The sequence below is a fragment of the Anabrus simplex genome, chromosome 7 (assembly GCF_040414725.1).
Source record: "Anabrus simplex isolate iqAnaSimp1 chromosome 7, ASM4041472v1, whole genome shotgun sequence".
Lineage (NCBI taxonomy): Eukaryota > Metazoa > Arthropoda > Insecta > Orthoptera > Tettigoniidae > Anabrus > Anabrus simplex.
In genome coordinates this window covers 58016881-58036536 of record NC_090271.1, presented here as the reverse complement: position 1 = coordinate 58036536, position 19656 = coordinate 58016881, and the positions used below count along the sequence as shown (strand labels likewise).

Genomic DNA, 19656 nt, shown 5'->3' with positions numbered 1-19656 from the left:
GTCTGAAAGGAAATTGTCAAGAAATTAGGTTACTTGCCATTGAGAACAGAAACTATAAAATCCAATATGAATGAACATACACATTGTAAAATAAAATTAGAAAGCCTAACTGGTTAATACCTATGTAATATTGAAGCCCTTGATCAAACAATTCTTTGTGATGACATTCTTGCTGCTGGCACAGTGAATTTGTTAAATGGGGCAGATGTAGTGGGTAGTCCTCTGACAGGAGGGAATATTCATAGTTCTGTCTTCTGGTTTGGTGGCAGTGAAAACCAATTCGGGTTGGATTTTAATGGGAAAAATTCCTCATCGGTGTACAAATAGTTGTAGCATTTGAAGTTACTAATTTATTTATTATTGAAGTTAAAGATCTGTTGAGTTGTGATACCATTGGTATTACAGACTCAAATGCAAAAACCCATGAAGAGAGTTATGAAGAGGTCAAAGATGAGTCTCATTAGAATGTGAAACTGAATGGTGAAGGCCATTTTGAGGTGACATTATGGACATCATAAGGATGCAAACAAGATCAAGAAAGGAAATGAAATTAGCTGCACTAAAACATTTTCAGCAGACTGTCCAGATTGAAGATGAAAGATATCAAGTGACACTTCCTTGGCTAGAGAATCAACAGTACATAAAAGAAAACAAGGAGTTGACTAAGAAAAGTTGCATTTCTACTACCCAATGGTTTATCAAAGAAAGAAAATATATGGGCATTCAGGGGTTGGGAGTATTCTGATTGCATTGAGAAAGCATTGAAGAAGACATTGTTAACGACACAATAATAAGAGAGGCCAAGAACAGATTCAGGTTGGAGAAGTCATGCTTATTAGTAACGATAACAAGAAGAGGATTGACTGGCCAATTAATGGAGTGGTGGCCGTGTCCCTGGTATAGATTCCAAGGTGCAGGTGATGGACATGAAGACATCCCATTAAGAGTAGATCTGTCCTATGCATCATGTCTATGTCTACCCTTTGGAAGTGTGCTTTTCACCCACTGGTACAAGAAAGGTGAACCTACCTTCTTGTCGCATTTGTGACCTGTGAATAGTTGTGTTGTACTTTATATTGTATATGTGCCTTTTGTGTTATGTTCATTTATTTCTTGTTTTGAAATTACATATTCAGAAGGTGGGAAGATGTTAAAAATTGGACCTTATGATCGAGAAGGCTGGATTTTTTTTTTTAATCCACTTGTTATTTTTAATAAAGTTGGTTGCATTTTGGGTAGAAGTTAAATTGCTTGGCAGTGACTTCTCTTCTGACCTTAAATACCAATTTGCATTAAATTCTGTTCAACTATTTTCACATGACTGTATACATACATACATACATACATACATACATACATACATACATACATACATACATACATACATAGAGAAGTAATAGAAATTTATAAATTGCTTTTCCTGTCTATTCTGGTCATAGCTGGTGCACGCTTACTACATTCTGAACAAAGTACAGGGAAGAAAACTTTTATTTTATTTATATAGATCAGTTGTCCATCACCAGTCAGTATTGTTTATTTTTATCCAGTTATAAACAAGTTTGAAAGCTAAGGCTTCTTGGCACAAGTATTGTGTGTGCCTTCACTGGTGTAATAGGTTAAGTTGTATTATTAGCAATTACTCAGACTCCTCAAATTATTTACATTTGAAACAAGTCAGAGAACATCACAATATTTCCTGGTAAACTGAGACTGTAATCAGTCATGACTGAAAGAAGCTGCAATACTTTGCTGATGGCTTGGACATTTTGCATATAGTTTGCTCTTTTGTCCTGTATCAGTATTATGTCTTTTTGCACGATTGCAACATAACTTATAGGATCTCTTTTATATCTAAACTCAATGATGAATTTAATTTGTACGCTTGACCATCTAATGGAGGGACATTTTTAAGTTCAAAATGACTGCCATTTTCAAGTCAAAAAATAAATGTAACTTCTGGGCCAAACAACCATTTAAAGGTATTAGGCCTGCCAATATTATTATTATTATTATTATTATGCAGTGACTTCTCTTACTCCTTCTCCTCCTCCTCTATGTCTTCTCCATCTCCCGAATTATCTGGACCGATATTAATGATAAATCTGTCACTGATGCGGTCCATTAGTTGGTCACGCTTCCAGTAAAAATCCTCTTTTTTCCTTGCATGTCAACATGCTTCCTGCCAGTTTGCCATTGTGATAGCCTTCACCGTTTCATCAGATACTTTCATCACATGTCCTGTTTTAAACTTTGTGCCTTCTTTCTCACATAACTAAGGCCACAGCTGCTTCATTCTGACTCCTAGCCCTTTCCTATCCCATTGTCGCTGTAAGACCTATTTGTGTCGGTGCGACGTAAAGCAACTTGTAAAAAAAAAAAAGTCTTTCTCACATAATGTTTCACTGCGCCTAAATAAGGTCTATAGTATACCCTGATCTATAACTGTACATTGAACAAGAACACTGACACTGAGATTTTTGTGAATCAAGGAATTTAATTTGAATCTATCTTGTCAATATTCAGTATACTGACGTTTCTTTCACATCATACATATTTTATTAAACTAATTCTCTTCTTCAGTGAAATCATATCTTCTAAATGATCATATTTTTGTGGTTTTAGGCATTCATTCTTGCCTCCTTATTACAAGATTCTCCGCAATGAATACACATTTTTCAAGCCATGTACCTACCTACTCAAGAACTTATTATTGTAGGTCACGGGAATTTTTTAATGTAAAATTTTAAGAACGGGTTGCATACTGTACTTAAATCTGCAATAGATAGGTGCAGGAGATTCACCAAGTGTATATATTATTTGTCACCAGGTGTATATGTTATGTGTACTATTGTTAATGAATGAGATTGTATTAAGTTATGTCTTTCTTTTTTTTTTTAATTTATGGCTCATAGAGGGATGATAATGAAAGCTTTCATTTGTCTAGGAATTCCTCAGTCAAGCATGATGGATACTTCAGTGGATGACAGTAATGAAGCTTTTGTAAGTAGCTTCTAATTTTCTTGCTATATTTTGTGCATACTGTTTACTTTCCAATGTATTATATTGTCCCAATATTTTGTTCTTTTAGTACTGCTGTTACTGTGCAGTCATTTATGTAACCGCTGCTAAAGTGGTTACACAAAAACAAAGCACTAAACACAGTAAAAGGGGGAAGGTAAGAGCAATTACACAATATCAGAAACTACTACACACTCAGAGAAACGTTAGCTGAAATTACGCGGATCTCCGCCGACCAAAACATACGTAAATATCAGTAGGGCCAACTAGTGGACAATAAACCAGGAAAGTGGAAACAGGCATGACCTACCAAGAGCATGGACATGGCTTAGATTGCAGATTCTAAAATAAATCAACTGTGATTCTTAAATTTGAAAAATGTTATTTACAAAAGGATTTTACAAGTAAATTCCGAACAAAATCCGCCAACTTGCAACTTACGAACTATACTCTCCGTGATACACATAACTTAGAGGTTCCTTGATAATTTCCTTCTACAAGTTCGAAATTTCAAACCAACTATACACCTAGTTACAAATCCAGTTGTACAATGTAATTTACAGTGAAGTAAACGTACTCTCCAAAACTCTAGAATACATCAAGTGACACCGAACTACCAGAGGCAAACCCCAAGGTAAATATATTAAATTATAATCTACATATTTAGTGAAACAAGAAATGGGAATGCCTCGAAAACAAACAGGCAAGCCCAGCTGAAAAGCTAAGGCGTCATAAATAATTCATTTGACGAATCTAGGTTAGGCTAGGTCAGACTCCTATATGAAATAGCAACCGAACATTACAGAAATTTTTGCCGGTACGAAATTCAAGAGTGTTTACCCGAAGGTGGCCCATCCCGTTAGCGAGGCATCGCACACGATGTAAAACTTCAGACAGACCAAGACAGGCTAAGGCAGACCAGGCCAAGACAAGACAAGACAGACCGAATTATCACGAATGCAGCTTCGCTCTCTATACATAGGTAAACCCTGGCCTTGGAGTAGCCAATCAGAATGCATGAGTCCGCCCATCCCCACCTAGTTTCACCAATCACAATTCCTACTTTCAGTCGCGAACTTTAACTAAACTTCTCGAATACACACGTTTGCGAATCTTCCATTTCCAGAATAGTTAGAAAATGCCTTCTAGAATACATAACCAACAAAAGGCAACACACCCTGTTCAAAAATTCTTGTCATATTCTGGATACTTCCATTAAGTACAGAACTGAAATCTACTTTTTACAAATACATATGTTACAAATATTACACTGTACAGGTTAGGTTGTTTCAAATAAAACATTACCACACTTTACAAATAAAGGCTTCAATAAACATTTTCCACTTCCACTACATTGTTCACCTGTGACAATTTAATTTTGCTGTCCCTGTATAGCTATCATAACTAGCAGGCAAGTACTCAATAATTGTTGGTGTGTGGTCTTGTAAAACCACAATTACATTTTACTTTAATGCTAGAATCAATTAATTATAACATGATAGATATTGCAGCCTAAGCTTAGATATGAGGAATGAGTTTCTGAGTGGAAGTTCTCTAAGGAGTTAAATCTGTGTTTTGAGGTCTAGTAAGATATCTTATACTGTTCTGTTGTCACGAAACAGTCCCAAAGCACATTATTATTAGCAGCTCTTTCCATTGCTACGGAATTCTGTATGCTGTTGTCCCCGGAGATCTGTCTGAGAAGTGATTTCTTTCATGTTCTGTAAAGCAGTTTGCCTTCAGTACAGCCATCTATATCAGTTGTAATTATTTGAGAATAGTAATAATAGTGCCTGCAGCAATTAAGATGTCTTCTGCATTTGTATTCCACTTTATTTTACACGAGCAGAACTTCAGCATTTGTCATCTTATTCCTGAAGATCATTTAAATAATTTTCTAGAAACACCAGTTTTCAAAAGCCTTAAGGAGTTTGCTATCAGTCTGGTCAATGACCACATTTCTGAAGCATTTAGTAATATAATTGAAACTAATGTATGCAAGATTTTCACATGGAAGGGACTGAGTCTGTTAATGCGCAGTATTTTCTTCTTCTGCTTAAAAGCATTCATAGCGTGGCCAACCCTGCTGTTAATTTCTGTTGAATACTTTCCATTCTTAATTATTCCCTGACCTAACTAACAGAAAGTCTCAACATGCTCAATTGTGGTATGATGATATTCAATGACAGATCTTTGTTGTATATGGTACAATTATGAATTTTGTATTCAAGATTATTATTTTCATGACGTATTTTTAATTATTATGTTAATTCTATCAGTCATGAATTGGATGGAATATGGACATTCTGGTAGTATTATTAATCATCAGAGAATTTAATTATCCTGTTATTCTGTTATTCTGTTCTGCTTTTACAGGTGTCTGTACCTTGTAGTGTTTTCTCCCATCAGTAGGTCTTCTCTAGCAGTATTCTGCAAATAATAATGGTTAAATGCTGCTACTTAATGAATACAGGTTTCAATATGCTCGTAGTGTTAAGAAATGTATTCTTATAATTTTTGTACTATTATCACTAATATAATTATTAATATTCTTATTATTTCAATGTATGTTGTGGAGTAGAAATTAGTCTGTCACCATCCATTTTAATTGGCGAAGTATCCCTGTTATGGGGGAAATAAATAAATTAATAAATTAATTAATTAATTGCCCATTTTACCCAGGTTTTGTTTGCTGTTTGTACGTAGAATTTTTCCATACTACTAATGCATTTGTACTACTTGAAGCGAAGTGATGCACTTATGAAATGTTTCATACACATTATACATGCAAAATGCCTGAAACAAGATATGGCAGGTAGTATAAGCTGAGGGGCAAATGAAGCTATTGCCTGCTTCACAAACATCATAATAGACTTCAAGCTCCTCCATCAGACAAAATATTTATCAAATTAAAATAAAAGCATATTTTACAAACTGTGGACATTCATCCCTATTTTCCATAAGGTTATTTGTACTTATCTTCCAAACACCCTGTTTATTAGAATATTTTTGCTTAAACGCCTCCATTATTATACACAATGATATGCCTGGCAACAGTTTGCTCACCAACAAGGGTTTATGATATTTCAACATTTATTCATGTATTCTTTAAATTATTTTATTGCCAGTATGCCCTCCGTGTATCTTTTCAGTGGCACTTTATCACATCCATTATAGGAAATTAATTACTTTTTTTTCCCTTCCTTTTTCACTTTGCTATAATGTCTCATAATAGAGGTCAAAAATAAGGTCCATTTCAATCATTTTGTAGTTTGTGATTCATATTTTTCTTATTCTTATTCAGCATCCATGTCTTTTCTTGTTTCTCTTGAGCACTTGTTGCAGACTGGTTTGGTGCAATCCTTGCTAATAGAGCTTCCATACTCTGAGCAGATTATGCATCTTTTCCTTTTTTTTTTTTTCCCAAGTCAGTACAGCATGTATCATTACTACCATAACTGTGCTCTTGGCACTGCTGGGACCTTTTTGAAGTGAAATGTTTCCATTGGCCTGTCTTTGTGCACAATCATAGATGAGTGAGAAACCAAAGTCTATCAAGAATTGCCACATTGGTGGGAAGTTTTGTGTGTTAGCTTTGTAGCTGACAAAGCTTTTTATACAACCAACATTCCATATGAAGAAAAGCAAAGTTAGAGGCCATCTACTGGAGATTCATGATAAAAAATATCTCTTGTGAAACTCATCGCTTACATCAGTACCATATTTATGTTGATTATAGTATATGATGATAGGTAGTTTCTCTGGATGAATCATCTCATCATGATGCATTGGACACAAACAAAGAACATTGTTATTCTTCTTCTTCAGTAAGATGCCAAAGTTATTGTCTTTCCCTATATTACCAACTAATGTCAGTCCTATCTGCAGTAGATCTTTTGAAAGTAGTATTTATGTAAAGAGATTGTCATATGTCACATTTTGTCCTGTTTTGGTTAGATATTAGACCATATGTTATACAGTTTTATGGGCACCATTTTCCATGATATAAGGTCCAGGATTTTGCTTCATGATAAAAACTTCCAAATTTGAGGTGTAGAAAGGTCTGAAATCTGTGCAGCCCAAACCTTGATCCCAAATTTACTTGCTTTATTTGGCATGTAAGCACTATAGCTGCTCTTTCCTCTGTATGCTGTCTGCATTTCATATATAGTAACCAAAGGTCCACAACTACAACAGCTGGTCTTGCTGTGTCCCACAAATTCCTCAAAAATTTCTCAGTTGCAGTAAAGTTTACCAAAAAATTTCATATGTGCTCTGTCTTCATCACCTTCATAATTAAAACTGAGTGTTTGGAATGGAAATCTGAATCTATTTACTCCCATAGTCTATTGAAATACTTCAACATCTAGGTTTATCTGTTCTCCACACATGAATGGTGACAGGTAGCTCACTTCGTCTAACTACAACAGTCCATCTATTTATATATTTGTTTACCTTGCTATTTTGGGGAGTAGAAAATCAGGAGCAGGTGCCAACATTCAATCATCATCATCGTCATCATAGGTTGTTCTGCCATTCGGCAGTCCAATCATGGCTGTGACCTCCATATCTCTCGATCTTGTGCCCTTTTCTTTACCTCTGCATAATCTTCCTTTCTTTTTCTAATGCTGTCTAATAACTGATATCATCTCCTTCCCCTTCCTCATTTTCCTATTATCATCCCTTCTATTACTACTTGTAGTAAAGTATTATGTCTTAGATTATGCCCTATCCAATTTTTCTTCCTTTTTTGGATTACAGTCAGCATGCCCCTCACTTCTCCCACTCTCTTCAGAACTTCCTCATTTTATATTCTATCTTCCCAGCTTACTCCTTCAATTCTTCTCCAAATCCACATCTCAAATGCCTCTATTCTTCTCTGTTCTTCCTTCCATAATTTCCTTGTTTCAGCACTATATAGAGTTATACTCCATACGTAACATCTTGCAAGTCTCTTCCTCAGATCTCTGTCTAGCAGCCACAAAACAGTATTTTCTTCTTGTTGAAGCTTTTCTGGATTAAGACAATTCGAGTTTTTATGTCTGTTATAGAGTATTCAGTAAATTCTGGCACTTCTCTGTCTGCAAACAACTTCCAGACCACAAGAAAAACATTAACATAGTCTAACTACCTTTCAAAGTATTGGAAATTTACTTCATAACCCCGATATTACAGTGAATAACATAAAGAAATTTGTCCTGACAATGTATTATCTGTAGAACTCTTAATGGAGCACTGGAGTTCGCGTATTAACAAGGCTCTCCATGCTGAGTAGCTCAGATGGTGGAGCATTGGCCTTCCACGTTTAACTTGACGGGTTTGAAGTTACTCAGATATGTCAGCCTCATGTTAGAAGATTTATCGGTATATAAAATAACTCCTGTAGGATAAAATTCTGGCACCTCAATATTTCAGAAAATTGTAAAAGTGGTTGGGGAGATATGGAAATAGTAACACTATTATTAATAATAATAATAATAAAGAGGCTCATTTATGCTTTAGTAGTAATGTGAATGTGTATATATGAACAGTTTTCTCTCTCAAAGAGGTAAGAGAATATAATAGAAATTGCTTATCATTATGCATATTTTTATTTTCTTGTTTGTATATTATTTCTGAAATCTTTCTCAGATAGCACCTTTGGAGGATGATGCAGAGGATAAAAACAGAAAGCCTGAACAAAAAACTGCTACAGTATTCATCCCAAGTATCAAAGAAGAACTAGACTCAGAAGAAGAGGAAGAAGAAGATGATGACAAAAGAGAAGGCAAGAGAGTAGGAGAGGATGAAGAAAGCAGTGAAAGAGGAGAAAAAAATGGTGACAAAGGAGAAGACGACAACAACAGAGGAGGAGGAGGAGGAGAAGACAAAGTAGTTTACATTGGGGAAGAAGAAGAAAGGGAAAAAAGGTAAATATCTTTGTTTATCTTCTTCTTGTTAGCTTTGAAGCCAAATACATATCAGTTCATTCACTATAAAATTCAGCATGTATTTATTCAAATTTTGACCACTGAGTATGGAATTCCCAGCAATTTTGTTTTTATTACTACAGCAGAAATCTATGTCTTAATTGAGATCTTTCATCAGAGAATTAGAGCTAGTCATACTGAAATGAAAATCATAGTTACACTCAATGGAAGAGACCTAGTTCATGTCAGTATTGTCAGTCTCCTCTATATGAGAGGTTTAAAAGCTGTATCATTTTATTTTTCAATCTGTTTTACCTTTCTAGTCTGTAACACTGGTTATGATCATCATAGAATTTTAACCCTATGCACTCCTTTTTTTAATGGGACTCCATATTGAAATATTAGCCTTTTGCTCTAATGTCGAGTACTACACGACATGAAAACAGCTTGTACTTTCAGCACTCCTGTGTTGGCTGTGCTGTGTTCGTGAATTGGAGCCATCTAACACAACCCAGAAGAACATCCTTCTCGTACAATAATTTGTGAGAATTCTAGAGGCTGAGTAACTGTCATCCTTAAAGTTTATGTAACTTTATTACCCCATTATTTGTGAACATAACTTAACATTCATCTTCTCTCACTGATTTTGATATATTATGACAGCTAGAAGAGATTTATTTTCAAAAGCATATTCTTTTCAGCTTCCCCTAGATAGGTTGTAAATGAGATTCCTATATGACAGTTATAACTAGGGAGGAGGGATTTCTATGACCTAAAAATGTATGAAATATGTATGCATTAATGACCTAAAAACATACAAATATGACCTATAAAATTCAAAATACAAAATATTTTTAATAATCATCCTTAATAGGATTACAACTTGAGAAAGAACTAGGAGAATATCAAGGTGGTTTCAGACCCTGGAGGAGCTGTCCTGAACAGATCATGAGTCTTAAGTTGATAATGGAGTATAACAGGAGAAGAAATAGAGATATGCTGATAACATTTGTAGATTTCAAGAAAGCTTATGATTGCATCCATAGAGAATCTCTGTTCAAAATGTTAAGACACCTTGGACTACACCCCAAATTAATAAACATGATAAAATTGACTCTCACAAACACCAAATCAAAAGTGAAGTTTAGGAGTGCAACATCAGAGACATTTGAAATTAAAACTGGACTACGGCAGGGAGATGGGCTCTCACCACTATTATTTAATTGTGCTCTAGAAATTGTATTGAGGGAATAGTTTAGGAAATGTCCCCCCAAAATAAAGGTTGGCCAAAAAATCGAAACAAATTGCCTGGGTTTCACTGACGGTTTAGCATTACTAGCAGTGGGCAAAAACCCAGATATCAGAACTTCAAAACATTGCAAATAAAGTTGGCCTCAAAATATAATTTGAAAAAGCAGAAATTATGCCCGAAAAACCAACACAACTAGAAGAAGTTACCATAAATGGTAATAAAATCAAATTTAAATATCTTGGAGAAATAATAACACATAACCTAAATGAAAAAATCTCAATCCAAACAAGAACAAATAGATTAGCTAAAGCACAAAAATTAATATGGGATATCTACAAAAAGAAATGTCTATCAATAAATGCAAAAATAAAACACTACAACACAGTTATAAAACCAGAAGCTACATATGTAGCTGAAACACTTTTTCACCTAAATAAACAATCAAAGACTGACAGACTTCAGAAAATTGAAAGGAGGATAGGAAGAACCTACATCAGCAGAAAATACTAGAAAGATGGACAGTGGTGGTTAATACCTAACAAAGTCATGTACAAAGAGCTAGAAGCCATTACAGATACTATGCGTAAGAGGTGACTGGAATTCTTTGGACATATCTTGAGGATGCAGGATTCGAGACTTCTGAAACAACTAGTACAACACAATCTCGTCTCAGAAAATACTACAACCAGATGTAAATGGATCAGAGAAGTAAGAGAGGATCTGAAGGAAATATGCCTTACAAGGGAAGACACCACAAATAAGATAAAATTGAATACAAAACTCAAGAATACAAACCTCTGCTTTACCCTTACACAGAACAAACCAACAACATGCACATTTTCAACTGAGGAAAGGACATGAAGATCAGAGCGTCTGAAGAAGTACTGGGAGGACCGCAAAGCCCGAACAATCCCTTCAAAGAGACCTGAACGACGGACTGACTAAAGTGATCCTATGTGGTCATAAAATAATAATAAGAAGAAAATTCAAAATATGACTTAATGAATAGCATCTACGTTACATAGAAACACTTTTATTATGATTGCTACAGGCTGCAATTTATTTAGAGTTTTAAAAGTTTTAATTCTTTGAAATCTTTAACCCAAAATCAACTAAAATGATGAATATTTCAGGAACTTGTTAAGGTTACACTGCATACTCCTAGGCAAGGGCAGACTCTGTGCAAGACATAAACACTACAGTTACTTTCTCTGTTCAGTATTCAATCAGTTTTAATTTATACACAAAACATATATTGGAATAAATCTTTCATACCTGATCTAGTCTCCATTATCAGAATTGTTGCAATTTATGACCACATGCATCTTAAGATTGTTGAATGAGAATCCCTTCCTGTTGTCACTGAGTATCGTCTTGTAGCGAGAAAAACTTCTTTCGACATCACACGATGTAACAGCACTGTACTTGAATAGAGTTAAATCACTTGGAGAAAATTCCTGGAAATCTGCAGATGAAGGGTTTCTACAAAGAATGTCACTTATTCCACGCAAGTACACAAATCTGCTATTTTTTTCCAGTACATTTTCTAATTTTCTACACACCCTAGATGCTATTGTTCCTTTCACTTGCTTTAATTCGTGTTCAGTGCACTTTTCGACATCCAGTGCATCGCTTAGTTCTGCACCTGAAACTTCCAGTTGTGTGATTGCTCCAGATAAAGAATTAAAATTGGACTTTATTTAAGCCAGGTCTGCTTTTAATGTAGTGCTTGAAAATAAATCTTGAGTGGTTTTTATGGAAGACGATTCTGCAGGATCAAAAGACTTCATGATCTTCTCCACGACGTCTAAGTTGTTGCAGTAGTACACTGCGGCATCAAGCCAAGTCCCCCATCGCGTTATAACTGGCTTGGGAGGTAGGGGTAGTGAAGGTGCTTCTCCTTGAAATTTCTGAATGCGAATTGGAGCTTTAACAAATATTTTCTTGATATAGATGTTGATTCCCGTAGGAAACCTGAAATATTTGTCCCGAATGAGTAAATTTATAATACCAATATAAATGGTCCGTTATTGGACATTATAAATTTTCCAGCTAACTTATTCCTGGTTGCCAGCGTTTCGCCTCCACGTGCTAAGTTGGGCTCATCAGTTGGTACTTAGTACACCCACCAAGACGCATGGCTGGTGCATTGAATTGAAATTCCCTACGGGAATCAACATCTATATCATCTGATGGCCAAGCAGGCATCAATTTTTGGTAAGGAGACAAAGTCTCTCATAGTGCACTGGCACTGCCGGTGGTTTCAAGTAGCCTATACAGTGGCCTCCACAGTATGCACTAGGCATGCTTCTTGGCGGGTGTGCTAAGTAACAACTGATGAGCCCAACTTAGCACATGGCGGCCAAAATGCTGGCAACCAGGAATGAGTTAGCTGGAAAATTTATAATGTCCAATAACAGACCATTTATATTAGTATTATAAACACTTTCTTACAGTTTGATAGTACTTTATCAACTTTGGGGTAGCTACTTCTAACGTCTTCAGCTGCCCTATGCAAGGCATGTGCATGACATGTCACATGTATCATTTTTGGGTATAGCATTTTAAGTCCCTTGGCTGCCTTCATCATATACGGAGCAGCGTCAGTTACAAATAGAAAAATGTGCTCTCTCTTTACCCCGTTTGGCCACAACAGATTCATTGAATTGTCGAAGAGAACTGCAATGGTGGAATGGTTTGTCTTCTCTAGCACTTCACACGTCAGGAGGAACGTATCTCCAGACCGGTCTTCCTTCAGCGTGCCAACGATCACATTTGCTACATATCTTCCATCCACATCTGTAGTCTCATCTATTGAAACCCATATCTTATTGTCTCCCACACCATGCCTTATTATATCCAACATCTCTTCATAACAAGGGGTCAGATAGTCCTTCCTGAGAGTAGATTCGTTGAGAACAGGATCTTTGTATATTTTTCAAGAAACTGTCTGAAGCTTCGGCTGTTAAGTTTCTTTAAAGGAATATTAGATGAAACCATCATCTTGCAGAGATCTTGTGAAAATTGTGAATGCTGTGAACTTGATGTCGGGATTTTGAATAGTAGACGTTGCCTATTTTCAAGTGCAGAATATCTAGTTACACAATTCTTATGTTTTACAGTATTACAGTGTTGTTGCACAGAGAAGTGTTTTTCGGCAGTAACTTTTACATCACACAATTTACAGAATAATATCACTCCATCCGTACTGAATATGTTTTCACCGAACTCGCAAACAGAACTTCGCAACTTCCCACAAATTGAGACTTTCGTTTTAGGGATATTGAAAGGAACTGAATGACTGAAGCTCCCTAATGACCAAGGTCATTCAGTGTGTGGAAGGTGGAAGAGGGAAGGGTGAAGTAGAGAAATAAGAACAATGACAAATAACTGCAGAATTACCTCTGCTTCCATGTAAACAATAGCCCGGTTTCCAGGAATTGACCCGGCTAGCAAACAATAGTTCCTACCCATTAGAAACATTCCATACACTACTTTAGAATGGTTCTTCAGTTGTATATTCCAGTCTATCCTGAAAAATAATTTGTAGAGCTTATTCTGATTTTTATAAGACGAAATTCAAATGAAAATTACTTAAATATGCCATTATAATGATATTTTGTTCAAAATATGCCATAAAACTTAAGAAAGCCTAAATATGCATTTATATGCCAAATAAAACCTGTATAATTTTTATTATCATGTCTGGAAACGTGTTGAAAATACAAGACTATAATATATGATGTTAAGGGAAAAAATATGACTTGTTATAGAAATCCAACCCCTAGTTATAACATACAAATAATTTTTCAAAATAGCAACAAACCCACCAGCCACCAAGGCTACCATGTTCATAAGTTGATAGTCCAGTCTGAAAAGCTTACAGAACTGTGCAAATATGAACGTTATTATGCCTATAGCTCCAACCATATAACCCACTACTTCTGTAGAACTTATATTTTTCCTTATAATATGGAATTATGGGCTCGTAGATGTCTTCTCTGTATAAGCACTCGCTGATTGAGTTTCAGAGGCTTCAATTCTTACAATTTGGTTTACGTCGTACCGACACAGATTGGTCTTATGACGATGATGGGATAGGAAAGGCCTAGGAGTGGGAAGGAAGCAGCCGTAGCCTTAATTAGGGTACAGCCCCAGCATTTGCATGGTGTAAAAATAGTAAACCACAGAAAACTATCTTCAGGGTTTCCGGCAGTAGGGTTTGAACCCATGATCTCCCGGATGCAAGTTTACACCTGTGCACCCCTAACCACATGGACAAATCGCTCTGTTCCAGAGGCTTCATTTCTAACTATTGGATCAATTGTAGGACCACGAGTTGAACCTGTTGGAAGGGCTATCTGCTTGCAGGATCCATTAAGCGCAAGTCTGTGTACTTCCTCGTGAACTTTATACTGATGTTCCCATAAGGCATCAGTGATCAAGGTACGAATATGGCAGTGGTGGGAATTTCTAGGAACTTCACCATGTTTGGAGGCACACAAGACGTGCAAGTGTTTCTATCTCACTGTGGCAATGGCATCATTTTTTGCCATCTTGAGACCTGCCTGGTATTGCCCAGGTTTGCTATTCATCAGCAATTATTTTGAGTGAATCTCTCCATTCACTACTTCATAATCCCTCAGGATTTGTCACCCATCTGTTGGTTGCCATCATTCTGTGAGCAGGATAAGTCCATTGCCCTTATAAGGTAAGGAGCACCACCTTTCAAAGTCTTTGAGGAATAGGTTTTGTCTTAACTGCTGATGGGCAGTTACAAGTTTTGAATTGGACTGTTTGGTAGATAGATCTAGTGAATGCAAACATTAAATTACCAAACCAAAACAAAACCATAACCCATGGCACAACAGCCCCGAAGGGCCATGGCCTATCAAGCGACTGCTACTCAGTGTGAAGGCCTACAGATCACGAGGTGTTGTGTGGTCAGCATGACGGATCCTCTAGACAGTTATTCTTGCCTATCTATAACTGGGTCACTATCTCACCATCAGGTAGCTCCTCAGTTTTAATCACTTAATGTGAACGGACATCGAACCAGTCCTCAGGTCCAGGTAAAAATCCCTGACCTGGCCGGGAATCAAACCCAGGGCCTCTGGTCAAGAGGCAGACACACTACAGTTACACCGTGTGGCCGGCTAACATTCATCTACAGGATGCAGCAGTAAGGTACGGCCAAACTTTCAGGATACATTCCTCACATGTAGTGGAGGAAAATATGTTATATGGACATGGGTCTGGAAGTGCTTTTTTTTTCCATGTTAGAACTCATTCTCTGCAGTCTACATAGTACATTGATCATGGGAAGCACACAGAAACGGAACGTACTAGCATTCCACATGAAACTCTTTTGTACATGAAATGTTCAGAATGCCCTCTGTTAACATTGAAATGCTGACAGTGTTGATGCCATGTTTAAGCACTTGAGAGTTTATACTACAAATTCACTATTTGGCTGGCCTATATAATTGACTTACTGATGGCTTGTTCTCTTAGAACACTCTATGATGGGCAGATTATAAAAACCTATAGTCAGCCTGTCACAGAGCATATATTGACTGAGTAGTTTGTAGTTTGTGCATTTGCTGTGTTTGTCATAAATGTCTATTAATCAGTGAATGGAGCACTTATCAAACGCCACCTTTGGACAGTTAACAAAATTAATGTATGGCTGCAATTCCTGTGCCTTGGTATCAGATGATTCAATGGATGTTAGTGACATACCGCAGCTGGCCATATTTATCTGGGACATCAATGAACATCTTAAGTTCATCGAGGACCTATTCGATGTTGTCCCAGTGAAGGATACGACCACAATACTAGATATTTTCAATTGTATCAAAGATACTTTGTCACTGTGTAGTTTGCTGTATAACACACTCATGTCATTTGCAACAGACAGTGGGCAATCAGTGAAAGGAAAGAATATCGGTTTTTATGCAATCTAATAAAAGAAAAATTAGCCCATAATAATCTCCAGATCTTCTAATACACTTACAACACTTGGTACATCAGCAAAATTTGTGTGCCAGGACTGTAGATATGAAAGAAGTCATGAAACTTGTTGTGAAAACAACCAACTTTATTATATTACGTGTATTGAACTATAGACTGTTAGGAAGTGTCCTAACTCATCTAGAATGTGAATACAATGATATTCTTTACTTTACTGAACTGCGTTGTTTGTGCCACAGGAGCTGCTGAAGCTATTTTTTTTTATTTTTCAATATTTTTTTACATTGCACAAGGGAAAAGCAAAATAATATTGCCTAACTTCCTAACCTACATTGGTTAAATAGTTTTGTATTTTTAATGAAATTTACTGAACATTTCAAAATGTTAAATTTGCAGTTTTAGGGAAGTAAAACATTGATTACCATTCTCTTTGATTACCTCAATGCATTTAAGTTAAAGTTCAGGTTATGAATTATTCAGCTACAAAAAATGGAAAGAGGACACTTTCTGAATTTATATCTGCGTTTGAAGTTCATTAGCAGTAAAGATGTGGAAAAGTACATTGGCATGCTTCCGTCTTTATCAAATGGATTTGTGTCTCATATTATCATTTAGACTTTCACAGCTCATGCAGCTATTCATAATGTAATATTTTAGGGATTATGCCGTGTAATAAAACATGTAAACACACTCAACGCACATTTCAAAAGGTACCTTGCTTTTCTTCATCAGCAGAAAAACAGAAAACAGTGCCGCAAGATGTAATAAGGATGCCAGTTTAGCCCCATGCTAAGAAACAACGAATGGCAGCATTAAAGCATCACTTTCTCATGGTTCTGATAATAGGTAGCCATGATTTACTGAGGTTGTAGACTTTTTTGTGGTTGACATTAACTGTCTGTTTACGTATTTCAACCACCTCCCTGATGATTCTGGAGCGATATTGTTTTATTTGAGCAAGAACATCCACTCCTTGGAACATGACATCATGAACACCTAGACAACCATACCTGTATGTCACAAAGACAAATTGCTTCACAATTTAGTGTTAGTGTAGCTATAATCAATTTAATTTTGAAGTGATTCTGAGAAACCAGGTCCTTTTTTTTTTTCTAAAGAGGGAAACTGTTGTTGGAAATGCAAGACTACACGGAGAGGAGACCATCTACTATTTAGGATCCCCAGGCTTTCAGCTGTTAACCTAAAGCGAGATTTAAGTCAGAGTGGACGAAATGTTCATGTTATAGAAGTTTGCTGCAGAATGTTTGAGGCAGGAAGAAGAGCATGCTGACCAGCAAAGAAGCAGTGTTTGATGGATGCTATGCTCAAAGAGTGAATGATGTGGGCTAAATTATGTAAAGAATGGACTGTTTCCTTTGAAAATCAAAATTTGTATTGATTGGAAGAAACATATTCAGGTGAAAGCCATTTTGTAGTTTGTGGTCTGCATGTTGCCTGCATGCATAAAGAAACATCAGAGAAAATGTCACTGGCCCATATTCATCATGCACCTAAAGATCCTCGACAAGTGAAATTCTGGGAATGGTTTATCTACAATGAGTCAGGACCTGTAGCCCTGTTAAGGGTATGATGGACAAGTGACCAGTACATAGAAATCATTTCAAGGAGGGTAGTGCCTGTTTTTTCAGAAACTCTCTCTGGATAGTGAAAGAGTTTATCAACAAGATTTTTCACCATGCCATGCATCCAAAAAGGTCAGCAAATTCCTTGAAGAGAAAAATATTGAAGTGCTTCCTCACCTGGCAACCCACCCAGTATCAATGAAAGTTTGTGGACAATTTGTAGAAAGAGAACTGCAAAACCGGATGGATCGACAAAGGTTAGCATGATTTGTTTTTTTATAATGATGAAACAATCAGGAATATTTACAAAAAAATTAGTGGAATCCATTCCAAAATGTGTTGATGCTGTTTTGAAGAATGAAGGTCACATAATATATGACTTGTAATCGCAGAACTGATTTTCAGTAGTTTTTACAACTTTTGTTATTAGAACACTTTTCTGTATCTTGTTTGAATTAATTTGCAAGCTACTATAACAACATTACTCCATATGAATCAGATAAATAGGTATCAGCTCGAATCAAACTTTGACTCACAAGTAGCAGCCAGTTGTCCATGTAAACAAATTATTCCTTTTTATAATGTTGTATAAGGAAGGCACAGTATTGAAAGCATGTCTCTGGCACCAAAGCTTTTCTGCTGTTGGTGTTCCCAATTTTTACTTGCCAGTAGATCTGATTTTTGTGTGGATGGATTAAAAACAAACTGTAATATATTTGTTACCAGGTAAAGTTCAGTGTTTCATATTTACCTTGAATGTCATATATATTTAATTCCGTTGACTTACTAGTGTGCAATTATAAGGGTAGGGTAGTAGTACCTGTTCTTCTCTTTAAACTGCCAAAGAAGCTTTGGTGCAAGATAGAGCAATATACCAGTAGGAAACATTTCTCAAGAGTGAGCGTTGCATGTTCTCAAGTGTGTTTGATACTTTTGTGTGGTGTGGCCAGAAGGAAAGAAACTAGAGAATTTTGGAAGAAAAGAGATCATAACCTTGGTACCACATTTTAATAACCAACTTGTGGGTTTTACCATGGATTTCAAAAATGCAAAGCAAATTACTCTGCACTAATGATATGAATTCTAAGTGCTTGGCAAGAGGATGAAGTAAAGCGAGCTTTTGAGAAAAATTGTGTCAAAAAATGTCAGATTTCAGATTTTAAGCAGGTTGCTTCGCATTGTATTGATGTAATCTGAAGGGTTTCTTGTGGGAGAGGGTTTAGTTTAATCATCATCATCATCATCATTTCCCAACTCCAGTTTCCTGGGTGTGGTGTACAAGCGCTCGCCATCTCCTGATCTTCATTGTTTGTGTCTCGGATGTTTCACTTGCAGCAATTTTTACAAAGGTCTCAATTTCCAGCCGTTTCTTTTTAATATCATAAATTGCTGTATGTCCAACCTTGAACTGATTCACTATATTATTCAGTTTCTCACATCGATCCGGTATCATAAGGATATCCCACTTTTCACTGAATGATAATGTTTTGTGCTTATGTTTCTTCAAGTACAGCATTATTCAAACTACAGTTGATACTTAATATGCACTCAAAAATGTGCAGCTACACAAGAACACATTACAGTGCTGCATATGTTGCAGCAATAATCCATCTGAATGACAACGAAGAGTGAATGGTTTTAAAGCTGCACTAGAATGAATTACAATTCAAGGGCCTGGTGCAATAATGGACTGGTTCCCTTTTTGTAAACTTGTAGAAAAAAATAAAGAAATTCTCAGAAAATTCAAATATTTACTAAATATTTTTTTCTTCTTTCACACAACACACAGAACATAAATAGACCACAAATTGCAGCGTATTCTTATTTATCACTTTCATACATTATGTGGTTAAAATGTAAACAAAAGTCAAAGCTGTCCCATTTTTGCCCTGAAATGGGATACAGTTTATCAAATTTTCAC

The 19656-nt window shown here is 36.2% G+C and overlaps 1 protein-coding gene across 1 annotated transcript in view; it reads left to right on the top strand.

Annotated features, from left to right (window-relative positions):
* The window catches only part of LOC136877234 (zinc finger protein 665), a 184290-nt gene that overhangs the window by 37691 nt on the left and 126943 nt on the right, over window positions 1-19656 (top strand). Inside the window, exons 2-3 of the mRNA XM_068228707.1 lie at window positions 2945-3000; window positions 8650-8927. Coding sequence (XP_068084808.1) covers window positions 2962-3000; window positions 8650-8927 — 317 coding nt within the window. The 5' untranslated portion in view covers window positions 2945-2961. The remainder of the gene's footprint in view (window positions 1-2944; window positions 3001-8649; window positions 8928-19656) is intronic.